This window comes from Platichthys flesus, chromosome 5 (genome assembly GCF_949316205.1).
Source record: "Platichthys flesus chromosome 5, fPlaFle2.1, whole genome shotgun sequence".
In the NCBI taxonomy this organism is placed as follows: domain Eukaryota; kingdom Metazoa; phylum Chordata; class Actinopteri; order Pleuronectiformes; family Pleuronectidae; genus Platichthys; species Platichthys flesus.
Genome location: NC_084949.1, coordinates 14,343,323 through 14,366,829, shown reverse-complemented (window position 1 = coordinate 14,366,829; position 23,507 = coordinate 14,343,323). Strand labels below are relative to the sequence as shown.

At 41.5% G+C, this 23,507-nt stretch overlaps 3 protein-coding genes across 3 annotated transcripts; all 3 read right to left on the bottom strand.

Moving 5' to 3' along the window:
* Positions 1-578: 578 nt before the first annotated feature.
* On the bottom strand, positions 579-2,387 carry dand5 (DAN domain family, member 5). The gene is made up of 2 exons (XM_062387194.1): positions 1,419-2,387; positions 579-1,201 (listed from the first exon to the last, which is right to left on the bottom strand). Exons 1-2 carry the CDS (start codon positions 1,893-1,895, stop codon positions 902-904), a joined length of 777 nt encoding a protein of 258 aa, XP_062243178.1. The 5' UTR covers positions 1,896-2,387; the 3' UTR covers positions 579-901.
* Positions 2,388-6,176: 3,789 nt separating this feature from the next.
* On the bottom strand, positions 6,177-12,759 carry tspan34a (tetraspanin 34a). The gene is made up of 8 exons (XM_062387195.1): positions 12,634-12,759; positions 11,163-11,253; positions 9,488-9,703; positions 8,369-8,443; positions 8,166-8,273; positions 7,597-7,728; positions 7,406-7,498; positions 6,177-6,665 (listed from the first exon to the last, which is right to left on the bottom strand). The coding sequence occupies exons 2-8, from the start codon at positions 11,217-11,219 to the stop codon at positions 6,609-6,611; spliced, it is 738 nt and encodes a 245-aa protein (XP_062243179.1). The 5' UTR covers positions 11,220-11,253; positions 12,634-12,759; the 3' UTR covers positions 6,177-6,608.
* Positions 12,760-13,159: 400 nt separating this feature from the next.
* Positions 13,160-22,810, bottom strand: rab3da (RAB3D, member RAS oncogene family, a). The gene is made up of 5 exons (XM_062387197.1): positions 22,657-22,810; positions 18,529-18,762; positions 15,377-15,495; positions 14,716-14,840; positions 13,160-14,508 (listed from the first exon to the last, which is right to left on the bottom strand). The coding sequence occupies exons 2-5, from the start codon at positions 18,760-18,762 to the stop codon at positions 14,321-14,323; spliced, it is 666 nt and encodes a 221-aa protein (XP_062243181.1). The 5' UTR covers positions 22,657-22,810; the 3' UTR covers positions 13,160-14,320.
* Positions 22,811-23,507: the final 697 nt, after the last annotated feature.

Here is a 23,507-nt window from a genome sequence, read left to right as displayed (position 1 = left end):
CTGGGAATGTATGTAAGGATGTGTGGGATGAGTTCACTTTACCAGGCCCAGGTGCCAGGCTATAAATGAATAATAGGTTTTATGGGCCCTAACTGAAAAAAAAAAGCACATGCACACATAATCACACATGCCCCGCTCCCTCAAGTGCATCTGTAGTGAATGATGCTCAAATTCCCACAACTACTCTGAAAAGAGATTGGGCATGAGAATAGGTGGGTCCTATACATAATTCAGGGGTCCATGCTGAAACAATTATGTTTGCTTACCGCTAAGTACCCGCGCTCAATAGCTCGTTTGCTCTCTAGTTTGGTGCTTTCAGATGTAAGTGGTATGTGCTAAAAGTCGGCGGGAACACAGCTTTTTAATAAAATATAGGAGCTGACACTCGAGCGCCTGAATACGAGAGTGGGTGGAAAAAAAAACAACAAATGCTCCTCGTGTTTTTTACTTGAGCTTTGCATGCAAACTAAATTGCACTTGTAAATCTAACAGTGTTGGCAGGAGACCAGCGAGGCAGGCAGGCGAAAAAGGGATTTGAACAAATGGGACAGTTTTAATGAAAGTGTCACACGTCACAATATTTCAGTTTAGAAGAATCTAAACACGGTTTGATGCATTTACACACGTCCAGTATGGACAGCTTCATCTGTTGCAACAGAAAACTGCATGACCAGAAGAAAGCGGTCATTTTGTCAACAATCAAGAGGTGGAAATCGCCACCAGGTTATTATACTCTGAAAATCACATTCAGACTCATATAAACAAATAAAGTACACTTACAGTTACAGATACAGAGCGATTTGACAGAGAATTTAAAGATGTCAATTCAAGTGAAAAGTTCATGTCTCCTTGTTCCTGTGAATAATCACAGCCGTCACGTCATGTGGTTTTGTACCCACAGCTACAGCTGCATGGACGCTGTGGCCTCTGCACTTCTCTCCTCGATGCCCGTCTCACACTTGCACTCCTCCACCACCATCACTCGCTTCTCCCGGACCTCTCTCCGACAGCGCAGGGGCACAGTCACTGTTTGGGCTTTGGAGGGGGCGCAGCGCGAGCAGGGGCCCCGACGGGGAACGGCCCCCGCCCCGGTGCCCACCCCGGCAAACTCACCTTCGGACGGCACAAACAGAGAGCTGCACTGACCGAAACACAGCTTGTTGTGCACAATCACTGTCTCGCATCCGTCTGCGGTCACACGCTGTGAGGAGACGGCAGAGGAGGAGAAGATTAGATGTTGATTTATCTCTTACCACGTAAAAAAACTACATTAAATCTAATGAACAATCGACAATTCCTCTATTTCTATTTTACTGTTTAAACAATCCGTCAGCTCTATTCACTTGTTAATTGGTGTCACTGTGTGTGCGCAGAAATCCATTTAGCAGATTGATCAAATTAAAATCTTTGCCTCTTACCTGAGTGAAAGGCACCGCAGTGCACGTCTGTTTCATGTCCTTCAGGTTGACCGGCAGGGACAACTTGCCTCCTTTATCCATGGCTCTTTGCCACATCTGCAGCCCCTGTTTCTTCTTCAGGTCCCTTTCGGTGGGGCCTTTAGGGTGCAGGTGGTGCAGGGGACTCACTGGAGCCTTGAAGGCCGGGCCCGGACCTGGTCTCCCCTGAGACAAGAAGGAAGGGAAGGGCAACCTCTTGCGGATCGAGGGGGCTGTCCTGGGGCTCATTCCCTTTCTGAAGAACCCTGACTGGGCCAGATCGCGCTGATCCAGCTGAACCACCCGGACTACTCCTCGGACAGGCTCCTCAGGTCCGCTGCCGGAGGATTCAAAATCCACCCGTGACCTTTTCAACATGGTCTCAAACGTGTTAGGAGGAAAAGTAAAAGCCAGAGTCGTCCAACTTGACAAAATGATGAAAGTGACAAGGGAAGTCATAGTTTGACAAACAGAGAGATGCTGACTCAAGACTAATGGATGATTAAAGAAATTAAATCTCTGCAATTAATTAAAAAACTGACGAAAACAAGAAAAAGTTAAACAAGAAGTTGTCTGGTTTTGTGGTTCAAGGTTCCAAATGGCAACCTTGCTGTCAGGACTTTGTCAGTGTGATGGAGGGAGTCTTTTATATAGGCAGCTGCCAGTTCTCGCCTGGGTCTCAATGCATGGAAGGTGTCACAATTCCCACACCAGACCAGACATCACACCAAGCTTAAAGCTCCAGGTCGTGGATGGTTGCCAGCCGGAGAGGATTTCAGTTTCAAGGTGAACGTTAAAGCCATGGTCATAAAAAACATCAAGTCTGAAGGGATCTCTGTGATCTTTGAGTTTGAAAAAAGTGGAGGTTGATTCCAGACAATCTTCTACTTAACAAGTTTAACCATTGAGATTTAATTTAGTGAAATTGTCTTTGGATGAAAAATCATAGTAAAAACAACCACGAGCCACCAGAACATTTCACTTGAGTCTTTAAGAACCTGAATCTTAGCATAAACAGAGAAATGGGAACGAAGGGAGCACCAATCAAATATATACCAAATGAGCTGAAATCATATCTGGAAGTTGCATTTGACTCTGGCCTTTGTTTTGTGGATCAAATAAATAAATGTGTCTAATCCTGTTTTTGTTTCTAAATCAGTCTTATTTCAAAGATTAAATCCTTCTTAAAATTTGAGGATTTGAACTTTTTCAGCTAGATTCTGTAACACCCTCTACACAGGTTTAACTCAGGTCTCCTTGCATGGCCGTATTATTCCTGGTCCAAGAAAATATGACGACACAACAGCGTCCTCTTTGTTTTTGCTCTGATATTAAGATTTGATTGATGACATCTTAGGCTTTACATAACCAAGACCATCAAGGATTTTTTGCCTCTGAATGAGCCTGCCCAGCATCTGAGATCAGCTGATAGTGGTGTTCTTCAGTTACCTGGTGATGTTTTGTGCTTTTGCAGTAAACTCTGCAGTGACTCACAAGCTGAGATCCGAAATTCTACATCTGCTTCTGCTTTGGGTGAATTTGAATTTATTTTATTCGCTTTAATTTGCATTTTTCAACTTTAATCTGTATTTAAGCTTATTGTTTCTCTTGTGAAGCACTTTGTGACTTGGTTATGAAATGTGCTTTTCACGGTCAATGTGGTTATTGTTATTATCATAGCGGTAGGTAGGAACTCAATTCTTCCAACAGATATTTGCTCATTTTCCTTTATTTATTCACTATGTTATTTTCAGTTATTTTGATGACTGCGGTGGTAAGTGCTGCCAAACACGTCCGTCCAGAACCTCCTGTGGATGCTCAATTGGTTGAGATCTGGTTTCAGCCACAGGACTTTTTATATCCATATAATTTAAAATGGCACTCAAACAGTTATCCTCTCTTATATTTATGTATAACCACATCAATACAAATCATTATTTCTATAATCTATTGTCTATTATTTATCTTTTGTTACATTTGTCATCCTAGGATATGGAGATTATTAGAAACTACTTTTCAGCACCGTCATAGATTCACTATTTGCAATTCAGACCAAACTTCAGCAGGAAAACCACGTCCCACTTAGGAAACACTTTCCTGGATCCCACAGTTAAAGGATGTCTGCTGTGGTTAAAAACACAGCAATAAATCCTGTCCTTCTTTAAGTAGGTGTCTCTGTGTAACCTTTGGCTGTAAAGCAATAATGGGTTTATGAAGCAGCTCGTCAGTCTCTCCCTGGACATCCCATCATAACACCATTAGACTTCACTGCGCTCCGTCACCCGTGACCTGATCAAACACTTGCTGCTGAAGGCCTGACTGTGTGATCATGTGCTGTAGCAGAAAGGCTGTTTGACTTCCTCACAGAGACATTGGTATTGAGGAACTTTGCTCTATTTGCAATTGTATACGTCTTGTTTCCCATCCACCACTAAGCAGGGTCCACAGATGAAAGTGTGAGCAGAGTAAATGACCCACGGAGGTTTAGCCTGGAGACTTTCTCACCTACACTAACCTGGGACATTCACGCAGTAGGGGGGAGCTCTGCAGTGCCATTTTCACTGAGCTTTTGAAATATGAGTGTGTTATGTCGACTGTGTGTTCAGTATTATAATGGCAAAATCCCATTCTACAGCTGCAGAATAAGCTTTGTCCACCAGGGGGCACAGTTTACAAAGCACTGTCTGCAAACACCACTGTTCTCTCATTATTTACAGTAAGGAGGCCTGTTAGAATTTAATATCTGTATTTTTGCATTTCCACTTTGTTTCTTCTACACACACATGCGGTGCAGGACAGGTACGCTGTAGTTAAGTGATTCTTTGTATTTTTAATTAATTGCAAATCCTAAGTGATTGGTATAAACTGCTGCAGCTCCTCAGTGGGGTGAAACAGAGTTTAATGTGGCAGTTGTCGAGGCTTTCAAAAGGATGATGAATCCAATTTGCCGACATGAGAAACTCAATTAAGAAACCGTTTATTCCGTCATGTCTCCTGCAATGGGCTGAAACAGGTGGGAAGCCTTTTTATCCCAGCTGGTGACTTTATTTCACTTCCTGCTTTTGCTGGCGATGTAGCCAAGACAAACTGTGTCAATAAAACCATATAAAAGGACGTTTGACTGCACATAGCGTTCCCTGACCAGTTACTCACTGGTTATGAGTAGCTGGTCAGGGAACAATATGGGCAGATTCTGGATCGTCTCAGGAAAGTGACCCATGAAGGTGGAACTTAAAAAAAAGGGACCTGTCTCATCGACTGTGTTCTGCCACAGTCGATGAGACAGCTCTAGTGAGTAACATACTAGGATGTATGAATTAATGCCACGGGTTCATTTGTGAATTATAATAAATAAACTAAACACATGCTGTATAAGTAAGGGTTTCATATTGGCGTCATACTTTCAGTGTTTATTATGGTCTGCGGTGGTTCAGGAGATAGACAGGGTCTTCCCTGGGCAAGACACTCAACCTCATATTGTGTAGGAATATTGTGAAAGAAGTGCTGCGTATAGAAGTGCTGTGAAGTTGTGTGTGTGAATAGGCGGTTGACACACACACTCGCACACATACACTATAATCAACCCTGTGTAAAATACACGGTTCACCTGTTGAATTGACATGTACTCTCACTAAAGTAAAGCATTTATGACCATAAAGATTAATCATTAGAACTTTCTGTTCCCCAGGCAGTAACTAAATAGGTGTTCACTGATAGTATTTATAAGTACGCTCCATTATATGACGCACATGCAGAACTCGATGCAAATACAACGAAATACCCCCAAAACACACAGGCCCTGAGACTCAGAGTCTGTCTGTGATCACGTGTTGAATGGTATGAATGTGTGAATGGCAAAAATAACTTGTATTGTAAAGTGCTTCGAGTGGTCATCAAGACTAGAAAAGCTCTATACCATTACAGAGCATTTACCATGTATGAGTGACTCTTTCTCCTTCCCCCTTTAAACCGGTGTTGAATTAGCTTTCTGACGGAAATAAGCTGCAACTCTGACGAATAAACACATTTACTATTTATAGCAGTTCATTGCATTCATTTGATGAAGGCAGTGGCTTCAAATTAAGATACAATTCCGCCAATTTATTTCAGGCGGATGTGCTTGTCAATGAACCAGATTCAATATGGTTAAAGCGACATGATTTAATATATCTGATATTTCGTGTAGAAATTACATCTACACACATTTACATGTTCCTGAGCGTTTTATGACCCTGAGGAAAGAAGATGTATCCTGTTGAAGATTAACTTTGACTTTTTCCTATTCACTTAACGCTCAGCATTTTCCAAAGCTGTCGGTTGTTGAATGTTTGACCATCCAGTCATTATCAGTAAAGAATATGAGCTAATATGACACTAATACATCTGGTGATAGAGACAGTGTCAGGGCCACGCTTGTTGAGGTCTTGTACATTTTCCACTGGTGTGATAACAATGTCTTATCCTGTTCTTATCTTAAGTAATAATATTAACACAAACCCTTTTCCTCCGTGTTCTCAGAAAAACTGCAGCAAACTGCACTGACGAAAAATGTTTTATGTATTTAATCGGAATTAACTTTTTGTTGAAGGATCAATTTGTCGTACATTTCATCAATTTGCAGTCCGACCGTTTATTTAAATTCTCATATTCAGTGCTTGAGTGTTTTGAATGTCTTGTTAAGGATACAATGAATTTTATGTGGATAATAAAACAACAAAGATCAACTTGTTAATAATCCTCAAAGGTCAAGATTGCGATATTTATTATCTATATATGATCAAACATAAAAAAATAAATTCATTGTTTCATTGCAATGAATATGTGGTACAGAAACAACTGACACAGCCTGTGCAGATCATTCTCCGCACTGTGCATCATTACATATCACCAGATGTATGTTTCAGCACATGCCACATCACTTGAACAGCCCTTTCTTTATATATAAATAAATCACAGTATACATGTGCTCAGTATAGATGAAGAAGACAGTAGTTCAACCGACTGCCTCTCCATCTCTGGTTCTAATGCCCTAAACGCCAATAATGCCTGCACGCCTTAGTTTATCTGACTGTGATGATTGTTTTTAAAAAAGAAGAGGAAAAACTTTATACAAACAAAACAAATTTTCTCCAACCAATTACAAAGTCAGCATCTCATCCCGAACGGGACACATCACGCCTTGCTGCCGATGTCCTTGTAGAGAACCATGGAGACCACCATCGCAGCGATCTGTAAACACAGCAGCGCTTCAGTATTTGGCAAAACACAGTGTAAAGCAGCTGAGATGCAGATTATAGACTGAAGACAAGTAGATCAAAAAATCTGTGGAATTATACACCCGTTGAAAAACACATGCACTGTCAAAACTGAGGTGGTTTAATGAAAAACACAGGTTCAGATTACAAAATCCATTAAATTAAATAAATATAAACCTACTTGATCAAATTTTCCTGTATTTGTGGCAACAGGGTGGATTAGGGTTATTAAATGACTTCACCGACTAGAGTTTTATTCCTGCCACATAAATCCATGAATTGAAAACTTGAAAGACAACTTCACAGAAGAAGAATCTGAAGACTACGAGGAAGTACAATAACTCAAGCTTCTCTGGTGAAGCATCATCAACGCTGTGGAATCAAAATTAGCTTCCTTAGGATCTTTACCTTCTATGATTCAAATATATTCACTTGAATTACATTTGATAGATTCTGCTCCATAAAAAAAAGAAATTTGTTTTCCAAAACAAGTCTTAACTCATACGTGTCCACACATATGGTGACACTTTCTGGTGTGACAGTACACTATTGGCTTTGTGGACAACGGAGGAAGGATCTTCTGGATTAGATTTGATTTAGGGTCATTAATGAGCATGTCTATTTATTCAGATAAAATAGGTGAGTGGGAATAATAGACCCTGCGGCACAGAGCTGCTGGGGAAGGATGTGAATAACGTGTGGACTTTTCTGTACCTCGATGGCGACGATTCCTAGAGCCACACCTGCGATGACCACAGCGTTATTCTCTATCAGCGCCAGCAGCTTATCATAGCAGCCTTCCACCGCCTGCAGGGAGAGAGAGCACAGGTTGGAACAGAGGCACCTCATCGCTGCTAGTAATGGTGATGTGTGAAGTCAAACCGCCGGTTAGCTTGGTCACGTACCGACATATGCGCTTGGCTTTCAGTGCATGTTTCCATGGTTGCATTGCAACATGTGACTGGGTACATATTTGCAAGTTGGTTAAAAGGGGAGCCGGAGAAGTCTGTGTAGTTGTTGAATCCGCAGCACGTGAACTGGAAGGAAACCACAGAGTTTTAACGTCACGTCACAACAAAAACAATTCAGTCGTCTCGCTCTGCGCAGCCATGATGCTACAGGGTGTGGAAATGTAAAACCAAATTAAATCTAGTGATTTATAAACCTGGATCACAGCAGTAGAACATTATTCGCTTCACAACAACGTTTGAGTTTCCCACCCTGAGTGTAATGTGGAGGAAAGTGGTCTATTCCTGAGACGTATGGTAGAAGAAGACATTCTGGTGATAATCACACCAACAATCACACAGAGGTGAGTGAGTTGACTGCAGATCCAAAGGAATTGTGTTCAAGAAATCTAAGAATTGCTTGTTGTACTCACAGAGCCACTACTTTCATCTAAAACGTTGGGTCACATGGGATCAGAGAGCCGTCTGTATCTAAAAACTCAAACTCCAAGTGAAAAACACCGTACCTCCGTCATGGTATCTTCCCAAATCGAGGTCAAAGGTCCCTCGTTTCCGTAGTTTCCTGCAATGCTTTTTTGAACTTCGTCCCCAACACTCTGGAGAAGCTCCTCAGCCTGAGAAGGACAATAAGCCATTGTGATATTTGTGATGATAAATGGGTCCACTGGAAGCTTCAGCAAAGATGGATCTTTTTCAAGGGGCCACTCACCACATCCTTGAAGACAAGCAGCACCACAGCTCCTGCGACCTCGATGATGAAGATGATCAGCACAATGATGAAGAACTACGGGGAGAGGAAATGATAAATAATCACTTTCACGGTAAAATAATTGATTGGGAGTTGCACTGTATTGCTGTAAAATCAAGTATCACTAACAGAGTCAGAAACAGGCTGTAAATGTAAAAAGACAGTCAACACCGCTGGGATCAAAGTCAAACCATGGACTGTATAGAAAAGATCAAACCCAAAGCTAAGTGATTAAAACAGCTTCTCATCAGGACGTCATTAAAAAGTGGAACATTTACTAACATCTCATCTAAACTCTTAGATTTAAAGTTTCACTTTACTTAAAAACCTAAATCAGATGACTTTAATAGATTTGACCCTGGGCTTTAGAGGGAGGTTATTTTTCCTTTTCTAACATTGTGAAATTACATGTTTTAATAGATTTTTCATAATTTTGTGCTGATCTACTTTTAAATCTGGATCTAGTGGATTTGAATGTGATTTCATAGTGGGGGGGGGGGGGGGGGGGCGACTTTTTCAGAGCTAGAAACAATGCTACATCACCCTGAGACTTAGCGGACGTAAGTTCGTTGGTTGGTTTGTTTGTCAGCAGGATCACACAGAAAAACTAATCAACGAATTTCTGCAAAACTTGCTGGAAGGACCAGACATGGGCCAAGAAATTACCTATTACATTTTGGCGTTTATCCACATCCAGGATTCTTTTTTTTTTCTTTTTACATTGTGAGATAAAGTGACTTTTTTTGACTTTTTAACCAATTTCCCAGGGAATAATTGATGGATCTTGATGAAAGGAAACAGGCATATTTAGGGGACTGATATCTATAAGCATTTGCAATTTGGAGCAGCTTGATTGAATTTAAGATGCGGTACGTGCTCCACTGAATCCATTTCCAAGAAATGTTTTCATCCTACTACAATGGTGCGACATTGTGGCACCCTTTCAAACACACATAAGTTACTGTTCGAAAAGAATAATCATTATAACAGAGCCAACTCTTCGGAAGAATGAAAGCCTTTTTTTTTCGTCTTTTACTTAAACTCAGTCTCTACTCCATAGACTGATCAAACATGGCTCACCGTCAGCAGCATGCACCTGCTCTCCTTCATGGCTCCGCAGCAGCCCAGGAAGCCAATGACCAGCAGCACAGCCCCCACGGCTATGAGCAGGTAGCTGACATTGGCCAGCTGCGATAACCCAGCTGGTGCATCAGGCACGTTGTCCAGTATACCCAGCAGAGAGCTGCTGTCCACCTTCACCCAGATTCCCACACCCATGATGGCTGCACCTGCTAACTGCATGACGGGAAGGACAAGAAAAGAGAGCAGCGATTTAACAGTATTGAGAAGATAGAGAATAGAGAGGAGTGACATTAGAAATATCAGAATATTAATGGAAGAATAGCCTGAGAGAAGAGGAAGGTCCACTCTGGAGTTGAAGAGTCATGGTCTGTTCTGACACGTTACAAGTGAACTCTCCAACAAACAAAAAGCTTTTATACGAGAGATTACAGCTAGAAAGTTAGGAAAAATACTTGAGAAGAGAGTCTGTAAATCTAAATGAAGTAAGGTTTTCATTTTTCCTATGGCAGGAGCTGCAGTGGACATCAGTTTGTCCTAGAATATGGACACTTACCCTCAGAAACATTATATTATTTTTTATTTTTGATACAGACTAAGGAAATAAATGTTAAAATGAGGGATTGCATAGTGTTATGGAATCTAATGGAAAAACTCTAACATCTTCATGAAGCTCGAAGCTCTTCTCTCCCACTCTCCCCGCCTTCTCTAGTCAAAGGGTTTATGGCAATCCAATCCAATTTTCTGCCATGAACTCGATCAGCCAATCAAGTTGACCCTGCCAAACTTTAAACCTGTTTTCCTCAGCTATCATGTCAGTGATTCTCTGTGACCCTCTTCCTCCTCCTCCCCAGTGGCCTCCACTCATCTCATCCAGGTCCTCAACATCGTCCACATCCCTTCAACCACCACAGAACCATCCAAGGTAGATTTACCACAAGCTACGAGATTGTGAAATGTCTAAACTGCGTTTAAAAGAACAAACTACCCACAATCCTCAGGTGTAATAGTGAGTCCAAATGGGGGGGGGGTCACTACAACAAGGTTAAGCGCAACAGGAAGCGTGATGAAGGTCGGGTCATTGTCAATGGTTTATGGGATAAGTAGTTCATTGCCTCTTGATTTGGTTATGAACACAGTCTCTATCCATTTACGTTTTTTTCCCCCACTTTTCAATACTATTGTCCTTGGAGAAAATGAATAAGAAATTGACTTGCAGAACAAGAGTTGTTCTAAAAGTGGGTGGTCACTGTGACACTGTGATTTAAACAGGTGTTTATCTCTGAATATATTCACTGTGTGGGTGAGGTGACTTCCTGGTGTCTCGTTGCCATGGTGAGTTTGACAGTTTTCCAGCAAAGGCTCCATTAGTGCTTTGTTGTCTTCAGGATAGAGCTGAGCTAACACTTCCCTCTGTTACCAGTCTCTATGCTAAGCTAAGCTAAGTAAAGTCTCCTTGCTCTAGTGTTATGTTGAACTTACACATATGAGAGTGATGATAAATCCTCTCATCGAGCTCTCGACACGTGTATTTTCCCAAAATGTCAAACTATTCCTTTAAGCCATCACTAAATATAGGTCACATCTGTAACATGTTCCACATTTATCTGTAATGTAAGAAGATTAGACTCTGCTCTCCGAAACAGGAAAGTCAGAATCTTTTTTTTTAACTTACGAAGATGCCGCCATTGAAGATGAACATCATCATTTTGAGAAAGCCGGAGCAACACATCTTGGCGTTTCTTTTTTTTTTTTTTCTCTTCACACTGTTGGAAAAAGATCAGAAAAGTGTGTGTTAGTGTAACTGAAAACTGATAAAGAACTATAATTAATCACACTCCCTCTTTTATTGTTAAGGACTTTTGGATGGACAACATTTCACAGAGAGGTAAAAGCAGATGCGTGCGTCTGATTCCAACAATCATGCTCCAACAAGGGTCAACCAGTATTGGCTCTGGTTAAATATTAACCACAGTAGATGGCAGGGAGGTAGAAGAGGGCTGGATCCTCTCCAAATGTTTGTCATACTGACGTAACCTGAGGTTTCGGTTGAAGAATGTTGTGCGTCTCATTTGTGTCCTCTCTTTAGTTTCAAACTAAACTTTCTATTTCAAGGATCATGAAGTATTGTTTGTTCTCTTCGTTGTCAAAGTGCAGAATCAGGTTAATCATACTGTGGAAGTCCTTATCAATGTTGCCTTATGGGTTATAACCCACATGTGTGTCAGCAGAGACTAAAAGTAATTCCCCGACTGCTCCAGAGTTCACACGCCTTTACCTGGTCTATAAAATCTATGAAATACAGGTTTAATGAGTCTGGTACTAACTCCGCTGATGAGTTTCATCATTTGTGGTAAAGCCACAGTGTCATGAGCTCAGAGCCATAAAACACACCCAAACACCAAGGTCTCTGTGTTCCGCACAGTGAGATCAGCTTTACAGTTATTGACTTTTTTTTTCTTCCTTATTGCAGCTTTGATGATAACGGAAATTAGGAAGCTACTTGGCAGCAGTCACGTTGTTTCCAGGAGGCAATAACATTTCAAGGCGTTATCACATGTTGCTTATCTGAATAAACTGGACGACTGGCTTGAGGCAGCCAAACAGGACAAATAACAATGTTTAATGCGCCTTTAAAAAGAGTCAGCGAGAACGTTCAGGGCCGAACTCAGTCCCCAGCTGCTTGTCTTCTCTGCTTTGTAGAGTGAGAGTGTTTTATTTTGTATATATACTATTAAAGAGAAGTGAGAAATGAGCAATACTTTACTTAACAATACTTTACTCAGTCTGTTAGTGGAGATTCTATAACAAGTGAGAGGTTATCTATGACAACCACTGATACAAACAATATATAATCAATGGTAACTTTAACTTCCCTTTGAAAGATAAATATCTGACTGCAAAAGGGTAAGAATATTATTAAGTAATCTATTCTCTACTTTTTTTAATCTATTTTCATATTTTTACAACACAGATTAATTTTGGAATAAAAACATCCTGAATGTTAATCTGCGGCAATTAGACTTTAATTTGTTTAGATAAAAAATAAATGAATAATAATAAAACAGATAGTCTATAGTTTTTGAACATATAGATATTTGGATGTGTACATTTTTAAAAAGTATGAGAAAACCCGAAACCCCTACCTGTACTGCAGGGACCTCTGGCCGAGGTCTGATCGATGAGGAGTGTGCTCAACGAGGCTCTCACATGCCCCTTTATCTTCCCACAGGTCTCTCCCTCTCTCTCACACGCGCACATGCACACACACACACACACACATATGGAAAAGAGAGTTCATACTCTGCACGTCACTGACTCCGCTTCCAGGGTAAGCCTTTCCCAGTGTCCAAAGTCCCTTCAAAAATCGGACCTTTTATGACCTGAAACTTTGCAACCATCTTATGGTCAGGATAAAATATTGATGTTCATTAATGATTTCTCATATCAAACCCACAACTCAGAATATGGCACTTTAGTGGAGCCGATCGGTGGAATTAAATTATCAATACATTATTAATACCTAATGAATCTTTTGCTTTCTAATAAATGGAAAAGTAAAACTAAATTTTATACTGAGAGGAAAATTCTGGGAACTTTTCCTAAAATCCATATTTTACAATGTTTAGAAAAATGAATTACTTCACACACACCAAACCCCGAACAGTGATATCGTATTCATATCTTTTAATCTCAACTTTTAGAACAACAGAATAAACCTGGCAAATGAAATATTGGACTGGCATTAACCATAACAAGTACAATAAGAAAAGTATAAATTAAAATAAAATCCCTACAAATCAGTTATAACAAGACTGACGGAATGAGACGCATAAACCTGGAATGACACAGCATCTTCCAGGTGTGTTTGACCTATAAAGATAGTGTGTTCATGTGCTGATGGAATAAATCGGTAACATTTGAACTGCTGCTGGGAAGATTTACATCACCGCCATCTCAACATGGAAAAAAAAAGTCTGACGTCATCGGCTATAACCGAAAAACATAATGTTACACTCTGCCTCAAATATAAGCTTTTGATGTGAACTTGTCAACAGTTGAACTTTCGAAACTTGCAAACTCTATGTTTATCTCTTACAAGCACCTGACACCAGATTTCTTTTAGCCAATAAAGATGTTTTTCTGATTAACGTGCATATTTCATATTATTTATATGCCACACCTGGTTATTTTTTCTTTGCTCTTTCTTATCATGTTAATATTGGAAAGAGGATTCGAGGTGTTGTTTAAACCCTTTAAACATAAATTCAACATTTCGTCCATGTTTTTTCCACATTCCTACTTCAAAGCACATGACCACATCGAAGTGAGGGTAACGACCTCTCAATTTGGCAAATGGTACTTTCCAAGGTGCACGTGAATCCACAGTGACAAACAGGATATACTGTGGGGCAGGGAGGCACAGCGATGCAATTTCACAAGATACCCACTAGGGGGTAGCATAAGACAAGTAAGTTACCCACCAAGCCATGCTGATTTGGTTCTTGCCTTTTGTTCACATCCTCACCTGCAACAGGTGCTACTCACCCATTCAACAAGAAATCACACAGGCAGGCAGAAGGCACAGCTGCTCTAGCACACACAGCGCTTTGGCATCAGTCACATTCAAATCATGAGGAAGCGCCGGCGACGCCGTCAAGTTGAGAACAAGAAATAAAGAAGGGAGCCAAGCATCCATGATAGTATTGCAGTAATGTATCATAGGGTACATTCACAATGGTAGATTTTTGGCATTTTTTTTTCTCTGTGTGTGTTTCTAAGTGTGTGTGTGAGGCCATGAAACCGCAATCAACGAATTCCCACTGTCAGCTATCAGCATGAGCAGCCCCCCTGGCTGCTCTGGGTAGTATTCTTCAGGCCGTCTCCCTGGGAGCCGCCCGCCGGACTGGCATCGCCGTTCACGCTCTCGTTCATCTTCTCACAGATGACGTCCACCAGCTTCTCGAAGACCTGCTTCACGTTGACATTGTCTTTGGCGCTCGCTTCGAAGAACTCAAAGCCTGGAGGGAGAGGGAGAAGGAGAGAGAGAGAGAGAGAGAGAGAGAGAGAGAGAGAGAGAGAGAGAGAGAGAGAGAGAGAGAGAGAGAGAGAGAGAAAACACAGTATGACTTATGAGTAATAATGCTGGTTTGTTTGTTCTTGCAGAACATGTGATAATAGAATGTGTGTGTGTGTGTGTGTGTGTGTGTTTGTGTTTGCCTGCTGACCGAGCTCTGAAGACAGTCTGTGGGCGTCCTCAGTTTGAACCTGCCTCTCTTCCTCCAGGTCCAGCTTGTTTCCCACCAGCACGACCTGAGCGTTGTCCCACGAGTACGTCTTGATCTGCGTTGCCCTGGGAAACACCAACCACACATTATTACAGCAGTCTGTGCTGCACTGACCATGTGTCTCTTCACAATATCAATTATTTATACTGAATATACATTTAAATAAATACAATGCACCAGTGTCGTACGTATTTCTGACATTGGTGCATTGAGCAGTGTTTAGAGACAGTCGTAGAAACCAACAAAGTACATTTACTAACGTTTTAAATACATTTTAAAATACATGTAATTGAGTTATTCAATTGTATTCTTCTTTCTGCTCCACTCTATTTAACATAGCGAAAACTATTTTCTATTCCACTCCATTAATCTGAAAGGTTACATTGGAAATTACAACTTTACACACAAAACATAGCTTCAACTTATTAAACATTTGTATAATGTTTTTTGTAATAACGCATACTTTTACTGTACAACTTTTGCTGATAATATTTTCATGATTTAATATCAAATTTAAGGTTGATGGTACTATTGCAACTTTGATATACACAGAAGATTTAACAGTGTAACACTATAGATTTATATATGTCGCTCTACCCACCAGTCCTGAACAGCGCAGAATGAGTCCTCGCTCGTGATGTCATACATGAGCAGAAATCCCATGGCTCCTCTGTAATAGGCTGTGGTGATGGTCCGGTAGCGCTCCTGTCCCGCTGTGTCCTGTAAACAAACACACACACACACACACTCACACAGCGTCTGACACAATCTGGATTCAGACTTTTCAGGACTCAGTTACTTTTACTCTTTACAACACAAGAACCTAAAATGAAATCGGGAATTCACAGTAGCCACATTATGAGTGGGTCAAAAGGAAAACACTTTTTTTTTTTTTATTATTGCTGGCAAATGATCTGAAATTAAAGTCCAACAAACATAGTAAAATCCTTCAAATGAATATTACAGACAAACACTTTAAATCACATTAGTGCTGAGATGAGAAAAGAAAGAGTTAACTAGGCGGCACTGAGAAAGGAGGGTGAATCATCCAATGTCTTCATGTCTCATGTCTTGTCTTGATGCTGCCACACCCTGTAAATACTCCAGGATGTGCCTCTGCTTTTTGTGAAGCCTCGAGGGACAGGAATAAGTTCTTTAATAATTATTCCTCTTTTCTCTTATTATGAAATCTGCTTAGGGATAATGATGAAACTGCATAAATAGACAAACCGGATTAAACGTCACCTGCTGACATGTAGCCTATTATATTAACCTCAGGTTGGAGATCCAGGTCTTGTCAGTAGATTATAGCGGAGATGTTACCACTGTCTCAAACCTCCGTATTAGCTGGTTTGGTGCAGGGCTTTATAAAACGAGTGGAATTTGTTTTAACGCCCTCGTGAAACCCATTCTGCTAAGCAGCCAGTATTTTACTTGGCACCTTCCTCCTGTAAAATTAAGCCACTGTATCATTGTTTAGGTGCGCACAGAAACCACACTATGCTGAATACATTAAACTAAAAGAACATCAGTGTATTACATCCCTCTAATAATAATCTGTGGGTGAGTCCTCGCCTTCCACTAACATTCAGTGATAGATCTGTCCTGGTGTCAGTCTGCGCAGTAAGCACATTCAGCCCCGGCAGCTCCGGCCCATGCATCTTTCATGAACCCTGCCGTCTGGGGACGATGTTAAACATCAGCTGTCATTAACTCCGGAGTGTGAGAAATCAGTTTACGCCACATCCCTGACAGGCAGCAGCATGTAAGAGGGCAATCTGGGGAGCGGGGTGTGGGGGGGGGGGGGATGAGGACAAACAGTGTGCGTTGTGCAACAGTGCTTTCAAAAGCACCACTCGACTCTGGCTCCAGTTAAAGCCGGGGTTTAGAAGCCGTCCACCTCAGATAAATGCCTTTAATTATCTCCAGTAGATTAGAGTACATTAAAGAGACTGCACCATTCTGCTGATGTACTGTCTGTCAGGCCCGTTTGCTCTTTACTGTACAACTATAAAGAATTGAATCTGTCATTAGGGTGGAATAAGACTCTTGAGCGGTCTATCAGAGATAATTAGGAGCATTTCAGACCTCAGTGAGTCACAGCTCGTTCTAATATGTCACCTTTGACTAACAAGCTATCGAGACTATTAATCCTGGGAAGCTAACTTAGGAGAGGTTTCACTCGTCTCAGTCAGGATTCTGGACAGATATCCAGCACAATGATTTTTGGTATGGTTTCCCTGATCTTGGTTGAATCGAATGATAGTATATGCATCAGTGTGTTTGGTTTGATAACCCTTTCATTTCAAGAAAACTTGAGTAAGTTGAAAGTCATTCGGTGGAGAACATATCTCAACCAGGGCCCAACAGTTCCCTTACATTTAACCAAGCAGTAGAAGATCCATGAATTATTCTCAGAGAAATAAAAAAAAAATTAAAAACAGGGCCTCATGCAAAATAGTGAAAAGGATGTCCCTTGATTCTGACCAAATGAAATGAGTTCTTCCTTCGGACCAACGGGACGCCAGCTTACCCACCATATTAATTTTGGTAAATTGAATACAGTGTCTATAATGGCTTCTATGTGTGCTGCAAAAATATTAGTGTATAAATAATCTAAAGCCATCAGGATTGCTGTAGGCTATTATTATATGACTTAATTATGGCTATGGTCAAACAGTATCGGCACTGTGCCACTGGTGATGAATTAAGGTGTAACACGGGCACACGTGTCAACGAGCAACAGGTTTGACTCCTGATCATTTACTGCAGGTTATTCTCCTCCACCCTTCCTGTCTCTCTCTACTGTCACACACTGGAAAAGAAAACACACAACTCCTACTATACAGACATCAGGTTTTCATAAACAGCCCTCTAAATAATTGCGCGGCAGATTAATTTGAATTAAATCGGGTCAGACAGGGACATGGTTTGTTTTTCTTGTCTGGCTTTCAGCCATCGACTTCTGCACTGATCAAACATCTTTTCTTAAGTCAAGAGGAGTCGCGGTGCGCCCTGATCCTTATCTGCCAGGCGGCCACACGTTCTTCCTGCTGTAGACAGGAGTCCAGACTGTGTGTCTAAGATGATAAGCAGCGTCAAAGCAGGGAGGTCAAGGAAAATAAAGGACTGTTTTAAGATTATTTTCATGATGTTGGATTTTGTAAAATTACATTGGCCCAACCGAAAACAAGAGTCACTGCTTTTTTCCTTTTTGCTGAATTAAAACTTCTCCATGAAAAGAAAACCAAGGTTACATGCCTCCGCCAACCAGTGCAGTTTCTACATTATGTTTTTTTTTTTCATATTGACTGAAGGTCACTGGGAACTTTGACCAGAAAAAAATCACTTCATCTTTGCGTCCAAGGGACAAATGTTTGAAAGTTGAAGAAATCCGCTCCAGGCCGTCGAGAGATATCACAAGTCAAGTGGCCAAAAATCAGCTAATCAGTGAGTGCAAGTGAACATGTGTGCCAAATCTGAAACCAAAGCCCAGCTCGGTATAATCAGGTCATCTATGAGCTCATGTGAGTTGTGCCAGATGTAATGAGCGGATAGACGTGCAAACAACCGGAAAACATAGAGGGTTACCCAGAGGCATAAAGACACACTCATCACTGATAGTCTGACCGTGTGAGACAGAGAGACCCATTTTATTAGATTTGATCCATATTAAGTCATCTACACATATGATTAACCTTCCTTCAGTGTTTGAATTCAATTCAGCACGTGCAGGTTATTTTTCCTTCTTACCCAGATCTGCAGTTTGACCCTCTTATCGTTCCTGTAGATGGTCTTGACCTTGAAATCGATGCCCACTGTGCTGACAAAGGCTGAAGTGAAGGAGTCGTCTGCGTAGCGGAACAGGAAGGAGGTCTTTCCCACGCTGCTGTTTCCGATTATCAGCAGCTTGAACATGTAGTCAAAGTTTTGGTCGGCTGCATCTTTTTGCTCCGGGCTTGCCCCATGATCTCTGGCTGACGCCATCTATCAAAGAGAGGAAAAGTCGATGAACACACTGTGAGACTCAATCATAACTTATCCGGAAAATGCCAAAGACTATTTGATTCCAGCTTCTCCATCATTTGGTGATTGTCCGTATTTCATACAATATTAAACTATTTTGGTTTTGTACTGTTGGTCAGATTATTTTCTGATCCTACATAGAGTAACTAATTAGTAAGTTCATTGACAATGACAAAATAAGTAAGACACTGATAAAAAGGAAAATAAAAGTTTCAGTTCTCAAGTGAACAAACTAGTAAAACTGTCCTACAGTTGTATGCCTCTGCCTCCCACGGCAGTTTCATTCAGACTCATATGAGGTTACCAAGACCTTTTGAGCTTCCAGCCCAGGTGACAACTGGTCAAAATTTGAAGAAATTTCCTAAAGGCAGAGATATCATGATCAAGAGGCCCAAACCTAGGCTGCAGTGGACTCAGGCCATGAAGTAGAAACGTATCCTTGTCCTATGAATCTGGATGTATTTCTGATGGTAGCTTGATTCAACAGCCTGCATCCATTGACCCAGTTCAGGCAGCTGGTGGTGTGTGGTGGTGTGGTGGTGTTGGGGATGTTTTTTTGACAAAATCTGGGCCCTTTAATATCAGTCAATCATGGTTTGAATGCTGCAGCCTCCCTGGTGTTTCTGATCATGTTCACCCTTTAAGGCTCAGAGCACCATCTTCTAATGGCTACTTGCATTTTACTGCAGTACATCACAAAGCAGAAGTCTTCTCACGCCGACTTCTGGAACAAAATGAGTTCAGTGCACTTCAGTGACCTCCCCAGTCCCCACGGCTGAATCCAGTGTTAACACCACTGGGATGTGGTACAACTAGAGTCACAGCATGAATGTGCAGCTGAAATTATGTGATGTAATCACAGCGTTCCCCCGAGGCCTACAATGATTTATCTGAGGCCGCCTGCCACAATATCAACATTAACCGCCACATATTGATTTTCTTCTTTTTACTATTTCAAATGGGTCAAATCTTATTGCAATGTGGAGCTGCAGGCAGCGTGGCGAGAAGGGATGGAAAAAAAAATGCAATTTACTCTCCTGCTGAGAACAGTACTCTATCATGCATAGGACAAGAGGACTAATCTCACAAAGGACCGGGTTACATCTACAGAGAACCAGTTTATCATAGAGCTATTAAACGCAACAAGTCTGTCGACTATTTGTTAAGCTGATGATTCATCAATGCTACTGAGAACATGCAACAAAAGACGACAAGAGTACATATAGATGAAGTATACACACATACCCAGTGGGGTTGAAAAGTCTGAGAACAGTAACAACTACTCAGAGAGCTGACCTCTGCCAAGGCCCAACAGCGCCGAGCAAACCGCAATCAAATTCTCTAGGTCCGGATTTTTAGGAAATGTTGAAAAACGCCATATCTATATGGAAATAAAAACCATGGATTCACCCCAGAGTTGAATGGGATCTCCCCTGACCAACACCTCAGCCCTCCACCGAGTTTCGTGGTAATGATAACGTAAACCTCCTTAGATGCTTTTTGCATATAGTCCCTGCGCCTGTTTGTTTTTCAAAGACATGCAGCCTAACTTAATTAGAAACTCTAAATTCCTTGTGGTGTGAATGGCTGTTTGTCTCTGTGCGTCAGCCCCTGTGATGGACTGGCGAGCTGAGGGTGCACCCCTGCCTCTCGCCCAATGCCAACTGGGACTGGGACCCACCTCCGCCCATGACAGATATGGGATGGATGGACGGTATATCATGGAAATAGCATTTTCTACAAGTAATGAGTTATTTCGTTTGAAACTGGGTTGATACTTGGATGTCTTCAGTAGAAATGCAAGGCTGAACCTGTGTGTTTGAAGACAGTGCTGTGGTTTACTGGTATTTAAAGAAAGAATGACAACGGCAGATTTACTATCACTGTTTTTCATCTTGAAAAATGTCTCTAAAACTTTTGTTGGAACAAGTGCAAACGAGCACAGAGCTTAATCCAATGCCAAAGAAATGTTAATGCATTACACAAATGAAATGATGTTGCGTCACACAACAGACGGAGAGATCAGCTCAAGTTTGTAGTGTTTCACTCATCGGGGCAGGCAGGGGATCTGCCGACATTTAGGATTCTGCTACCTACTGACAGCATTTAACCCACATAACTGCATACATACGTATCACCACTGCCTTGTGTAAATGGGAAAAAATACAGAAAATAATTATTAGCAAAACAAATTAATAATCCATAATTAACTAGATAAACAATAATTAAATCAAAAAGCCTAAAACTAGATAATATGTGTGCAGGTTTTCTACTAAAGTGGTTTTCTACTAAAGAGTCACTGAGCACATCCCGAGCTCCACAGAGGAAGTCTGCACTTTATGAATTCAACTACAGATCTTTCCATGAGAGGAACATCCCTAAAATGATGAAGCCTTTCTATAATTGATGGAGGCTCAGAGGGAGAACCTTGAGTGAATAATAGTTTTCTTGGCAGCGGTCAAACTTCGGATAAGATTTTCCTGAGTGCTACTAACCTGGTGTTCCCTCTGAGGGCGCGGCCAAAAGATGCATGGATCCACATCAAAATGTACTGGGTTCTTCCCTGACCCGTAACATATCCTTCCATCAAGTTGAAAACATAAACTCCTTGGCAGAGGTAATGAAAAGAGAGAGGAACAAGAGAGGGAACCTGGTCGCTGAATGGACCCAGGACTCAATCCCCCCACAAGAGTTTTGGCATTTTTAGCTTCTGGAATGAAAGTAGTAAGAAAGCTACGGATTTCCGCAGAAGCTCAATCTAGCAATGAAAGTACACATGTTTTTTTTCCCCCAATTGTAAATATATGGTCCCAGAGTTTCATATTTCTACAACTAATTTGCAAGTAACTGGTGCAAAAATCTGCCGAGCAGCTTTTAATGTTGCTCTATACTATTCTTTTTAAACTATTGTATCCTTCCTCCCTCTCATCTCTAGACTCTATGAACCAGACCAAGGTGTGTGTGCTCTCTCTCTCTCTCTCTCTCTCTCTCTCTCTCTCTCTCTCTCTCTCTCTCTCTCTCTCTCTCTCTCTCTCTCTCTCTCTCTCTCTCTCCACATTTGTCACATGGACTCTCGTTGTTAAACTTATGGGATCACTGTACGCTGAGCAGTGGGCAAGGGGCAATAGATTCTTCTCCCCCTCATATTCATCCATCTATGCATACCCACCTGCCATCCATCCATATCTCAACCATCTCCTCCTCCCCCCTCCTCCTCCTCCTCCTCCTCCTCTCTCTTTCTCTCTGCATCATCAAATGGCTGAGCCATCCATTTATCCACACATCACCCCCCCACACGCCCTCTTCTAGAGAGGGAGATGCTGAGCTGGGTGACTGGTGAGCATTGCACTTCCATGACCATTAAGGGGGGGGGGGGGGGGGGGGGCATGCTGCTGTACACACTCATCAAAACACTCATTCACACGCATGCGCCTGAAAATTAGAGATGAAAACACCCTCCAAATAACATGAGTGGATGGATTGACTCTTGCAGAGGAAACCCCATGTTCCCATAGACTGTATACATAAAGCATGTTGCAAATAAGACACAGCCCATGACTCAAATTATGACTAAAGAGCAGATGTTGACATCTGGTTTTACAGTTCTAAAGTAAAGGGATATTAAACTCCAGTTACTTACTAAAGACTAAGGGTGTACTTCATATGTCTGTTTACTTAGGGACACGTGTTCTGGTGACGTTGTAATAGTTGTTCAATCCAGCTGTAAAGTGACAGTTTGAACAGTTCAGCCGTATTTGCTCAGCGCACCGCCCCACCACACGACAAACCACCTAACCTGGTAAGAGTTAAACAAGCGCTCTGCTCTACAGTGAACTTGTGTCTGTGTCTTCTTACCCTGACAGTGTCTCTGTCCCTGGTCCGCGTCCCCCCCGCGGTCTGTCCCCTGGACCTCGGAGCCGATGGCTATGCGCTGCGCTCAGGACGCTCCTCTTCCCGGATCTCCAGGTCGGGCATGTGCCGGTCACTGAGAGATCCACCGTGGAGCCAGTCACTTTACACAGCGTGCGCACAGAACACATCCGGCAGGGACTTTCAAAATAAAGTCGAAGGCTTGTGAAGCCAGAATTGTTTTACTCTTGCTCGTTGTCCTTCCTCTTCTCAAGGTCCTCTTTGGTAATAAAGTAATGTCACCATTGTATATAACAGTACTGTACATGCATCACCCCGTCTTTTGCATCTAGATCCATTTGTCATTCTCAATGAAAATGTTGAAAAACACTTATCTTGCAGAGTTGAGGAGAATGAAAAAAGATCCCTGGATTTAACCCTTGATTCTAATCCGCACCAAAATTCCCTGACCCCAAAGTCTGACACTCAGTGTAATGCATCCCTCTTGCAAGGCCCAACATTTCCTTTGTGAAAGTACATTTAAATTAACTAGATCCAGATTTTTATTTGGATCTACACAAAAGGAGGACACACTCATAAATATCAATTCACTAGACATGCCAGATTTTTTTTAATCAAGATCCATGAATTATTATCTGACAAAAAAATTAAAAATCGAGGAGAAATGCTGAAAATGCTTTATACTATACACAGAATTTGCATCCTTCTACCAGGTTTTGTGAAATTCGCAGAGTTAAACAATGCGGATGGAAGCGTTATTTGCTAAATTGGAATTGTAAATTGATTTCACCGCTTGTCCCCGCAGGGCAGGTCATTCGGTTCAACCCAAGCTTATT